We start from the raw sequence: 13,150 nt of genomic DNA on the forward strand, positions 1-13,150 counted from the left end.
GTTTATATTTTAAAAGTTCATTGCTGCACACGCCACACAAAGAGATTTCATTCAAGATTTAATTGACTGCACTTTATAAGAGAATGTTATGTGGTAATAAAGCATTTCAAGATTTAAGTATGACTAATTCCTTTCTTGATCAACCCTTTACTAAAAACACCAGCACAAAATAAAACATACCACTGCTGCGGGCGCCCCGCCCCCCAGGAGTCGGGCCCGTGGTGGGCGTCCCTTATTTTAATTTCTGAAAGTTGGCAACCCTAGGGCTACATCATGTAGTAATTTGTTTCCAAAATATACCGTTTAATGCAGAAATGTATAAAATAATAGGTCGATCTGTAGGGGACCTTATTCCTCCACATTCACAGGCCTTTTAGATCAAATCAAACGGAGAGATGCAGGTCATTTTTGTTAGGCCTATTTCCCTACTGCATTGATAGATTCTAAAGTACGTATATCCAGTTGATGAGTATGTCAGTTAGGGGCGTAGCCACATAACTTATTATTCTTATTCAAAGTGTTATATTTTGACGTTATGAATAAATATTGCACTTAAAATACCCCCCCGTCGACAATCAAATGCCACCCCAAACATAAGACTGGCCACCACAGCAATAATATCCTGGCTACGCCCCGGATGTCAGTGCATAGCTTCCTCTGATGATCGGTTCTCTTGCTATCTGCCACTGAAAAGGATCGATGACATGTTTTGTGCACTGACCGCCCACGCCGGTCCAGTCACGGCCCAGATACACTGGAGAATGGTGGGGAGAGGTTCAGCAGACACTCCTTCCTCAGTGGACCGAGAGCTGGACAATTGTTTTCATCTGGTTTCAGCCATTTCTTCATGCATTGTGTGCGCGTCTGTTGTGTGCATTGTGTGTGCGTGCGTGTGGTGTGTGTTTGCGTGTGCTCTTCAGGTTACAAATGCAGCTTGTGACGATTACGCTTGTCTCGAGTACCCTCTGCTGGCCATGAATGACTACTGCAGCACACATAACTTGCAGTTCTCTAATTTACCCTTATCATTCTCTTATTGTTAATTGTGGGCACCAGCATGCCTCCAGACCCATAATTAATCTAATGACTTACACCTTTATTTGTCAATCACACCTCTGTGAACATTGGTCTATGAGAATTGACCATTATTGCAGAATGGTAGAAATGTCAAAGTTAATGAAAGGTGAGTGGATAGAGCACAAGTGTGCTCACACAAAGTATTACAGTGACTGAGTGATAGAGCAGGGATGTGCTCTATCCCCCCGTGAAATTGTTTTTACAAATCTTGTGAAATATTTCAAAATCACATATTTTTCAGCTTCTGTGATAAAATTTTGTGTGCTCCACTTTCAGTCTTTTTTTTCGGGAGGGGAGGAGTTTTTCTTTGGTTGAGAAAAGGCGATATATTCTTAAAATGAACAAAAGCAACAGCGTCATCATCACTCACAGAATACTTGCGGAATGATAGATCCACATCTTTATTGACTGTACAGAGAAAACAATGTCAGTCAACAGGTCATGCAAAGCCGTATCGCGTTACAGTTAAAAACACAATACGAACCCAACAAAATACTAATATATTATACTCTAAGTATGGAGCCTCAAAAAATAAATAAATAAGTATTTTACAAAAAATAAACTCCTGAGAAGACACATACAAACGTACATACATACAAATACAGTACAATATGTTATTTATCTATATGTATTTTACTTGTTACGCGGTATCACAGATCATGAAGAAAGCAGATGGGTTAATAAGCGGTTCTGTAAGCGTGAGACGAAGATATTATTCTTAAAGGCCTCCTCATAGACCTGAACACAGCAACTGGGGTTTAAACTAGCCCAGCCAAGGCCTTCCGGTTAATTCCAGGTTGGCTTGATAACATGACTCTCATACTCTGTGTGATAAACTCTGTGGTCACGATAAAAGCCATCAGATGAGACGAGAGCTCCCTAGAAGTCTCACACTCTTAACTGTCACCAAGACACACCTGGAATGTAACAGTTCGACACAAATCGGACAAATGAAACCTTTGAGCAGCATATTCAAAGTGGAGTAGGGAGAGCTGTCGTACACCGGGTGATGCTCAGGTTTCCTCTAACGTGGAGAAGGACAGCGCTCGGCAGTAATGTCGAGGTGTCATTGCAACACTGTTGCCTTTGCAGTTCTTTCCTTTATTTTTTCCAATGAGAATAATGAACAAATCACACTACTGTTGAATAGGCCTACGTGGAGGTGAACACACAATCACCAGTCACAGACACAGAGTCGAGGAACTACCCGAAATGGAACAATATCACTTCAGCTGGGATTGTGTCTGGGTCGCCAGGTACAACGTGAGCCCAGAGCGGAGCGGCGGCTTCACATGGAGGGGTTATCAAATAGCACTGGACTCAGGTCTGCACAGCTAGCACATCAAGCTGTGAGATAAATAATAAAACACCAGCTTCACGATAAGGCTACAACCACTACAGAAAGAGAGATTGAGTTGGAAAGAAAGAATGAGAGAAAGCAAGAGCATAGAAGAATTAGAGACGGAGAGAGAGAGAGAGACAGAGAGAAAGAGGCAACAGAGGGCAGAAGTGGTCCATAACATTTTCTTTCTTCAATAGTCACACAGAGCCACGTCAACCAGCCATGCATACGAATTGAACACAGAAGAGAAAACACGTTTATCCACCTCCTTCCAACCACAGACACACTTAAAGGCTTCTCCAAAAGATACGCTACTGTATGTGTATCCAGTAGCCAGCAACCAGAGATGGTGAATTTAAAGAGTAATCTGATAATCTTACTAAGCTATGCACCAATCTTTCTATTTCAAATTTCTTCCTATTTAAATCAATCACCACATTTACCTTGTTTATTGATCTGTTTGAACTGTGGATTTGATTCGTAAAAGTAGTCAACTCGGTATATTCTTCTTCTTGTTCATGGAAATATGTAATTCCAGCCATAGAATGAAAGTTATGTCACTGAGGGTTTTTAATATCGATTCTGGCAGTAGATATTGGCTATTCTCCCAATAGTGGCTTCATTAATCTATACTTGTCGAGATAATATATCTACTATATTTTCTATATCTCAAATAGCATACTATACGCTTTATATTATTCAATGTATTCCTCTGAGAAAAAAATAAATATCTGTTATTGTTGTTCTTCTTCATTTAGCTTATTTTGATTCCATCTCAATCCCATAACTCAGTGTATAATAATACCGATACTTCACACGATCCACTGTGAATCCTTAGTCAGTCAGGCCCCGTGGATACTTAGACACTTACGATACGTAGGAGGAGGACTGAGACATGGAACCCACGGTACAACACACACACACACACGCACGCTCAAGCTAATTTGCAGGCACACAAACACACACACACACGCACGCACGCGCGCGCACACACACACACACACACACACACACACACACACACACACACACACACACACACACACACACACACACACACACACACACACACACACACACACACACACACACACAGTTAAAACGGCATTCACATCAAAACACCAATCAAGCCATCACTGGAGCCCACCGTAAGAGGGGAGAGTGGGGGGACGGGGTGGCGGGTGAATGGTGGGGCTGGGGTTGGGTGAGGACTGAGTGGGGGAGGGGGGAGGCTCGGCTACACATTGGCGGCTGGCCGTCTAGTCAGAGAAGAGGCTGACGAAGGACTTTCGTAGGTTGCGAATAGTCTCGGCCTTGGCCTCATCCTGGCCGTCCGACGCCGCGGGGGCGGAGCCTCCACGGAAGAAGGAGGAGTCACTGAAGGCGTTGAAGGCATTGGTCAGGGACTGGGACTTACTGAGGGTGGGGGGGGGGGGGGAGGTTTGGGAGAGAGGTACAGGAGAAGGGAGGCAGGGGGATGGAGGAGAGAAGGATGGGGTGAGAGGGGGTGAGGAGCAGGACAGGGATGGGAGTCACAAAGGGAGGGGTGGATTGAAAGAGAGGGAAAAGAGGACACATGTGGACAAGTCTCAGAAGAGTGAAACAAACATCCATGTCAAAATAAAAAACAGTTATATCATAGAAAGTCTCCAAAGCTATTGCACATATGAAATTCACATAAAATAAATGCACAAGAAAAAAATGCACATAAAACTGCACAAAAACTAAACTAAACTAAAAAAGTATGCAACACAAATTCTTCAGACTGTTTTTATATTCAGAAAATGGCTTCATTGTTTCTTTACTCTAACATTAAGACGATGAACACATAATGAATACATAATCCGAACAGGAATCTCTGTGTCATTAACCAAGGTAAATATCTTTAGGAGTACCATTAGTAGAGTGGAGTCCCTTCACATGTTTTCCTTTATTATCAACACAGTGTTGATAATCGGGCCCTTACTTCAGGAGGGGGTGGGTCTTGGGCTGGTCCGACGGCGGCTCGTCCTGCGCTGTGACGTCCCCTTCGGACAGCCCAGCCTCGGACTCCCCCGCCGGCCCGGCCTCGGACTGGGCAGAGGGAGACGGGGCCGCTTTGGCCGGCGTCTGGACCTGCGCTGGGCGGGGGGCTGAGGCGGACTCGGGGGCCCGCGCCGGGGCCTGGCCCTCGGGTTGCGGCTTGGCTAGATCGGCCGGTAGAGTCTGCTGCCTCACCTGGATCTGAGACCTGGAATTCCTGCGCACGGGAGGGATGGGTTTGGCGGGGGGCGTGGGCTTGGGGGGCAGATCTTTGGGTTTCCCGGGGGACGGGGCGGGAGAGGCCTGGGCCTGGGGCTTGGGCTGCTCCGTGGTCGCGGCGGCGGCGGCGGCGGCGGCGGCGGCGGCGGCGGCGGCGGCGGCCGGAACGGGGGCTGGGGCCGGAGCTGGGGAGGCTGGGGCTACGGCTGCTGCTCTGGCGGGGGGAGACCCTGAGACTGCCGCTGCTGCCTTGGCCGCAGGGGAGGCTACGGGTGCAGCCGCGGGTCTAGCCTGGGCGGCTGGGGGAGGCGGGGCCGGGCTGGACTTGTTGACAGACAGAGCCCTGTTCATCGGAGGAGGAGGCCTGGGCACGGGAGGTTTTGTAACGGAGGCAGCCTTCTGGACCGGGCCAGGCTTCTGGGCCATGCTAGGCTTGGCTGCAGGTTCAGAAGCCCTCTTAGCTGGCTCTTGGGGTGGGTCCACGATCTGGGTTTTCACAGGTGTCCCTATTTGAAATATGAAGCACACGTTTTGGGTTTTACTTTCAGCTTTAAATCTTCTGGAGCTGATGCAGTCTTGTACCCTGGCACTGTGATATTGAATATACCACTGTGATGGCATTAATCAAAACAAGAACTAGAATACAATAATTAAATCTAGCTCCATCAAAGCTTGGAAACCAAAGCATTGTGTCACATATTATGCATTTATTATGCATTTATTATTACGTTTATACAAACCATTAGCATCTAAAAACGGACCCGCAGTCAATTTCATACTGGAATACTATCAATATATTTCGAAACAATCAGGAGAAAAACGAGCTGTCGATATTTGCACAGCGTGGACAGCAGGGGGAAGCAGAACACTTTTAAAGATGGTCGTGCGTCTGCAGATCAATTGGCAACTGCAGCGCAATTTGGTTTTCAAGTAAACGATGAGGAAATAGACAGAAGAGCAGCTGATAGGAAAAAAGGATTAAGGCATAAATAGAAAGAGATACAGTCAAGTCAAAACAGCGATCCACTGGTGGAAAAATGAAACTAGTAATTTTAAGCTTTTTCAATTCATACAGGCAGCAGAACCCAGGCAAGAAGGGAAGCACAACGAAGGTTACATAATGCCTCGTGACGTGCGCAACAACGACACACAGTGCGTACGTGAGTGTTGGATATCAACTCGAAAGGTTGTCGGTGTAAGAATTTGTATTTTCCGACTCTTACATCTCATCCACAAATATGGAGGCCTATTAACTTGTTCTTGTCCTATTTGCTGAGATTCTCATTACACCCCAACAGCAATCCCCAATCAAATGCTCTGTAAAAAGAAGAACTGGTATGGAATGGCTGCTGCCGACCTGAAAGCCGATCCAATAATGTAATTTGGCCCATACACCAGCATACCATAATAATTATGCCAATCTTCTGCTTATACATATCCCCAGACTTACATTTTATTTTAAATAATTTTGCATTTGTCTTGCAGTGGGGGAGCCTATATTACATTTGCTATCTCCCAGAAGCGCTGCCCTTAGATAAATTGTATTGCCCATGACATTTAACCCTATAGGTCTACCAATATCAATTAACGAGTGACGTAAGTTAATCGTGTTATCACGGCAAACTCAGGGATCTTAGTGCAGGTATGGTAGTTCATAATAGTGGCTAGACATCGATGCAAGCCATGGCAACATTACAAGCATTGTCTAATGTAACACAAACACACGCAAAACAAAAGCTTAATTGGCATAACCACTTATACATATTGTTTCATTCATTTGCATTAGGAGCATGTTCAAATTGGGTTCAACTCAGTTTATCACCTCACTTAGCCACGCTGCACTGAGAGAAACATCTGCCGTTATTCAATTGGCAACAGCCACAACATAATTTCATTAACATAGATAAAGGACAGGATGTACTTATTAAATGACTTCCACAATACAAATTATTTTTTGTTGCCATTATTGAAATAAATAAATTACTGATAGCAGTGTGACTGCTGTGTTTTTTATTGCACTCATATTGCAATTTTGAATGCAAATTAAAATAGCATTATAAAAAACATTTATATTGCTTCTTAGTAGATACTTTCTGGTAGATTTGTCCTCACATTAGGTTCATTAACTACGTCTCTCATCAATTTAGCAACCTAATAAATATGAACCAAACGTGAAGTTTGGGAGAGGTTCAACAACTTAACAAAGTAAACCGCTTCAGACCTAGTGCTGTGTGGGCCCCGTCTGGCTGCAGCTGAAGCAGTAACAGTGGAAAACCAAACCCTTAAACATTTTACTGTAGTGGAGACCCATATGTACTTGGTTGCACAGTTCTGCTGTGGATTGATCCTGTTCCAAATCCCGACATAAATGCAGGTTCAAGTTTTTAAAACGTAGGAAACACAACGTTACAGTAACAAGGACTCAAATTGCCCTCTTTCGTTTAAATGTCGTCTATAGCATGAGCCCTTACTGGCTGTTAAAGTAACAAGGTGAAATCCATCAAACATTGTAAGTAGCTTATGCAAATAAGCAAATATACCCCTTCACCTATGAGAAATGAGAAAGTGTCCATATGAAGTGGCCGAGAACACATATTTCAAATGGCTTTAGTGAGCGGGGACTTTCTCAAACACACAGTTTGGTTTTCTTTTAACGGTGTGTTGCAGGAGAGAGAGAAGGGTGTTCACCTTGCATGGGTCGCTGCCCAGGTGTCCTGTTGGGATCTGATGCTGCCTCCTTCAGGACAGCGCTCTGTAGGACAAAATAATGACATTATAACAACCACAGCCACATGGTGGAAACTAGGCTGGCTGCGATGATTAAGCCAGATGGTACGACTGACAGTGAACCATGGAGAGATGGGAAGGGTGACAGACTTACTGCTGTTTGCATGCACGATTTTACCACTCTCTATCCCCCTGCCTATACTTTGTCTTCAACTACAAATGAGAAATAAATCATTATATTGAGAAAGTAGGTTGAGAGAGTGCGGCACTGACACGTAAGACCCCTGGCCGGATCGAACCAGGGTCACTACAAACCATTTTAGCCTGCACGATTTTTTTTGGAGGGATATTTATTCTGTAAATCTCTCTTTACAGCCCTCAAATCTGCCCTACAGCAGATTTAATTCAAATGTGATAGGTTCTTATGCCTTGGCTATGGTTCACAGATATGTGATCTTCATGTCTGTCGACGATGGTGGGGTTGGGGTGTTTGGGCCTGCCTGTTGGGGCTGGGCCGTGGCGGTGGGTGTGGTGGTGGGTGTGGCGGTGGGTGTGGTGGTGGGTGTGGCGGTGGGTGTGGTGGTGGGTGTGGCGGTGGGTGTGGCGGTGGGTGTGGTGGTGGGTGTGGCGGTGGGTGTTTGGGCCTACCTGTTGGGGCTGGGCCGTGGCGGTGGGTGTGGCGGTGGGTGTGGCGGTGGGTGTGGTGGTGGGTGTGGCGGTGGGTGTGGTGGTGGGTGTGGTGGTGGGTGTGGCGGTGGGTGTGGTGGTGGGTGTGGTGGTGGGTGTGGCGGTGGGTGTGGCGGTGGGTGTGGTGGTGGGTGTGGCGGTGGGTGTGGTGGTGGGTGTGGTGGTGGGTGTGGCGGTGGGTGTGGTGGTGGGTGTGGTGGTGGGTGTGGCGGTGGGTGTGGTGGTGGGTGTGGTGGTGGGTGTGGCGGTGGGTGTGGTGGTGGGTGTGGCGGTGGGTGTGGCGGTGGGTGTGGCGGTGGGTGTGGTGGTGGGTGTGGCGGTGGGTGTGGCGGTGGGTGTTTGGGCCTACCTGTTGGGGCTGGGCCGTGGTGGCCATCTGGCCCTGGGGGGAGCGGGCGCCCGCGGAGCCCCTGGAGGCAAGGGCCTGGGTCATCTTAGCCAGGACCACTTCAGAGATCAGCTGCTTGTCCTCGGCCTGGTGGTCCCCGATCAGCTGCATGGACGACCCCATGACCTGGGCGAGCGGACCAGGGGGGCTTAGTCAACAACCGCAGCTCACTGAGTAGTTTCACTGAATGCAAAACGCAGCGTTTAAACTGGAATAATCCCAGAGATGAGGGTTTTCAAGTTATACAAGATGTAATTCAGACCCAATAGATCTGCAGTAGCCAGTAGCAATCTTATTCAATATTTGAGTGAGTAAACTTTATTGCCATGGCACCCAGAGAGAAGTTCGACAATGATCTCGCACTAGGAGCAGTTGGCAGCCACAGTGCAGCGCCCAGGGACCAACTCCAGGTCTAACCCCTGACGCCTGGGTCAAGGGCACCGGCAGAGTGTCAACCATCACGAGGACAGCTTTTTGACTTTGCTGTGGGAAGGAAATCCACCCATGAACACGTCGAGAACATTACAACAGACCTTCTGCTTCCGCTGTGAGGCAACAGAGCTAACCGCACACGTGCCACCATAATAGGTTGAATGCGGTGGAGACAGACGCATTTAAATAAACAGCACATTGCACATGCAAGCAAATGAGCACGTTCACCGACGTGTTGTGTCACCGTGTAGCGAGTGTCATCGCTGCATCACTAAGCCATGGAGAACCACGCAGAACCCCACCGGCAAACACTACCTCGCCGTCAAGAAACAGCTACGGGCTGTCGTGGGTATGGGTTGGGAACGTTGGATTTATTTGTCACCGTGATGCGTGGACGGTTCCTCTCCTGTTGATACTTCTCCGCACACGCACCCCTATTCTACCCAGACCAGGACAAGGAAGCATTGTTTTGGAGGTTATGTTTTTGGACATAATGTTCAAGATAAATAGTCTTGCTCTAGCATTGTGGCTGAGACATGGGGGGGGAATCCAAAGCCACTCCACACACTAAGCCTGCAATTAGACTAGACAGAGACAGAGAAAAGGGGAGAGAGAGAGAGAGAGAGAGAGAGAGAGAGAGAGAGAGAGAGGAGAGAGAGAGAGAGAGAGAGAGAGAGAGAGAGAGAGAGAGAGAGAGAGAGAGAGAGAGAGAGAGAGAGAGAGAGAGAGAGAGAGAGAGAGAGTGACAGGTCTACACAAGGGCTGTTTAGAAGGGAAAAACAATGATACAGAGAAAGAGCGAAGGGGAAATCAAAGAAAGAACGAGAGAGACATGGAGTAATCCGAGAGCGAGAGTGGTCAGTGTTTGTGTAGTTTTGACGAGGGAGTCAAGCGGAGTGTGAAGAGGTTTAGAAGCTCCAGCCCTGACATTAAGATGCAGATGTAATCTGCTCTAGTGATCACACTAGTGAGATCTTTAATCAGGTTAGCCTGCCATTTCCATCTATCTATTTCCAGGCAGACGTCCACTGTCTCACCACTGAGAAACGAGGGCAGACAGGCTAAAATTAACCTTCAAAGGCCTCATTAATATCTGAATCAGAGTCCAGAAACAAGATATCCTGAAAATGTTTTTTTATTAAAAATGAATCCAAAGTGGATGCCATTGAAGAATGACAATTTATATTGACGTTGATTACTAAATGTCTCCACCTGTGTTGCTGTCTGTGTGTGTGTGTGTCCGTCTATCTGTCCACTTGTGTCTGTCCATCTGTCTATTTCTCCACCCATTCGTGTCGCTTTCTGTGTTTGTTTGTCTGTCTGTCTATCTGGCACTTGTCTATCCGTCTGTTTCTCCACCCAGTCCTCCATCGCTGCTCCTGCACCTCAGTAATGTAGTCGTTGCCGTCCTTCCCACAGATTGCTTTAACAGCGCAGATATCCAGCCCTCCAAAGATGTCCGAGCAGGCGTCCACCCACAGCTTGTACCTGCAAAACACACATCAAGCTTCACCCACTGTCTTAACAAATCAGATCCATGAGGAGACTTGCCTCCTCATGTGTGTGTGGTTGGTGATGGTACTAAGATAGTCACATTTTACAGTGGTGGGCATTATGGAATGTAATGCTGAATCATAATAGCATCTGTATATAAATGAGAACGTTTTAGCAAGAAAACTGCAACGTAGATAGTACTCCTCTAGCCATTTAGTGACCCCAAACAAATAGTCAAAGGTTCTTATTTTATACTTTATATGTGATCTGTTTTGTGAAAGATTCATTCCTGAAATTAAATGAGATGCTTCACGTTTTATTTAACGTGTGGCTTTCCTCTGGCTAATGTGGAATCGTAAATAAGACTACATTTATTTTAATATGTAACTGTTAAATTTGACTATCTTCAAAGTCTTTAATTTAATCAGAAATATTGTACAATTTAATTTGCATATCAAAGTTAAGTGAATTTTCCCGCTTTAGCCTTGCAAAAGACACACAAAAAACACAATATTTGACACATTTCCACGTCCAACAATGTAATTTGTTTTGACATGCTGTCAGCCGTGTTGGCCGTGGCCATGCGGTGCATAATGAACACAGACCCCATGCTTACTTGTCAGTCATGGCCACTTGCTCCAACATGGCAGATCCAGTGTTGCTCTTCCAGTTACCAGAAATGGATGTTCGCCTGCAAATGAGAAGGTTGAGCCTGATTGGATTCATAAACAATAAGCGGATAAAACATGTTCCGAATGTTGTATGAAATTACAAATACGATTATAGCCTTAAAGGAAATCAACAGTTGTTTATGATAACATAATGACTATTGTTACGATTGCTCTGTGATGACGATTATAATTATTTGCATCCATATGACTTCATTAAATAACCTATCCCTTCCTCCCTTCCAAGAATAGTAGACATACATGTAGGCTTTGTAGTCGGCGCCGATCTTCTGCACTCTGATGTCGTACTTGGCGTCGATGAAGGGCTCTGTGGTGGAGTAGGTCTGGGTGATGGCCACCACACTCGCAATGTCCTGGAAGTCACTGGCGTTGTCCACTTTCACCTGGAACACAGAGGCCCCGCACAGTTAGGGCTGGATAAGGGAAAGAGTTGACTTACCTACTTACCTGCAAAACAAGAGTAAAAACAAACAAAACAGTGGACAGAATGCCCAAAGCCAGAAGAGTTTATTCCTACATGCAGACTATTATTTAGTTATTTAGTTATTTATTTGATTAGGGCCCCCCCAAAAAAACCGCATAAATAAACTATAAAAAATCAGTAGAGTGCGCGGGCAGCCTTCCCTGGTGGAAAGTTGTTTTTGAGTTTTAATTTTTTTAAAGTATGTGTGTTTAAAATTCACAATAACATATAATATATAGAATCTAAATCAATGTGTTTTGGTGAAAATACGTGGCCAAGTCAGGACAACAGCGCAGCTAATTGCTGACATATAGAGATATGCACATATACAACAATATATTAAGCTCCTCAGCGTCCTCCAATCTGATGCCTAAAGGTCCCGTTATCACCCCCAGCAGAGTCAGTTGATGGTGGAGTAGGGACTTCTGATGCTATGGACATTGACAAGGATGAACCCGGGTACTCGAGACACAGGATCCCAGTTGCCCCACTAAGATCTATTCACCGAAAGCCATTTGAGGGAACTTTAGTGGTGAATCTACAAGTCAAGGACTGTGGTCCAGATATGAGAGGAGGGATCGATAAACACAATATAACCACTGTCTACAAGAACACCACAGCAGAGTATAATGGGTGACTGGAAAAACAGAATGGTTGCGTACAGCATATGAAAAAGGAGAGAGAAATAAAATTGATCCAGATAGGAACAGAAAGGGATGAGAGAATTTGGAGATCGTTGGTCAACAGACATGGTCAATTTAGGATAATTATCTAACACAATATTTTCTCTAACATATATTGTTAATTGAAGCTATAACAATTGTTGCCTTCCTGATATTCTATTACATATTGATTGCGAGTCAAATAATGTCATAATAATCTTTGGATAAATGAAAAATCTCAGAAATCCTGGAAACTGAACTGAATCAAGCCCCACTGTTTTTCATGGTCTCGATTGCAAACAAAGGGTAGTGAGCGGCCTCTCTCCCCTTTAGTGTCATGTCAGGCCCCCCTAGTGCCGTTCCATTGGTTGTAAGTATGATGACATGGTTTCTATTTTCCCCATTTCATTGAACCCACTTGGTTTTGGATTTCACCCATGATTAAAGAAGAGCAAAAACAGATGTAGCTTGGTATGATCACATTTACAGTGCACCAACATTGACAATTAAATTGGCCTCTGTGCCATATTTAGATGAAATGGAGTCATTCAAAACATCAACGGCAAGAAAACACATCATGGACTAATTTCAGACCTATTCTGGTAAATTGATTGAGAGATTGAAATACCTTTCCCATTCCGGAGTGGGCGTGGCCTATCTTCACCACCACTGGAAAGCTGGGCGTGGTAATCTAGAAATGAAGAAGACTCATTTATGATCAGGAAATACACCCATAAATAAGGTTTTGTTGTGGGTCATCAAGTAACAAGTTAGAAACAACGTGTTGCGAAAACATTCAATGCATTTTATTTTTGTTGCTTTCATTTCATAATTTTTTTTTGTTGTCCAGATGGATAAATAGGAATGTCAACACAATCAAAAGTTGTCTAACTTCCAATGACTACAGGAATTAGTCAGGCTTAGTCATCCACTGTCAGGCAGAGAAAT

General features: G+C 45.3%; 1 protein-coding gene across 1 annotated transcript in view; it reads right to left on the reverse strand.

Annotated features, from left to right (window-relative positions):
* Nucleotides 1-1,443: 1,443 nt before the first annotated feature.
* The window catches only part of syn2b (synapsin IIb), a 54,974-nt gene continuing 43,267 nt past the window's right edge, over nt 1,444-13,150 (reverse strand). The window contains exons 6-13 of the mRNA XM_060069784.1: nt 12,831-12,893; nt 11,318-11,460; nt 11,005-11,079; nt 10,280-10,382; nt 8,424-8,588; nt 7,349-7,412; nt 4,386-5,166; nt 1,444-3,835 (exon numbers count right to left, since the gene is read on the reverse strand). Of these exons, the coding sequence (XP_059925767.1) occupies nt 3,679-3,835; nt 4,386-5,166; nt 7,349-7,412; nt 8,424-8,588; nt 10,280-10,382; nt 11,005-11,079; nt 11,318-11,460; nt 12,831-12,893 (1,551 nt within the window). The 3' untranslated portion in view covers nt 1,444-3,678. The remainder of the gene's footprint in view (nt 3,836-4,385; nt 5,167-7,348; nt 7,413-8,423; nt 8,589-10,279; nt 10,383-11,004; nt 11,080-11,317; nt 11,461-12,830; nt 12,894-13,150) is intronic.

Source organism: Gadus macrocephalus, chromosome 13, assembly GCF_031168955.1.
Source record: "Gadus macrocephalus chromosome 13, ASM3116895v1".
Lineage (NCBI taxonomy): Eukaryota > Metazoa > Chordata > Actinopteri > Gadiformes > Gadidae > Gadus > Gadus macrocephalus.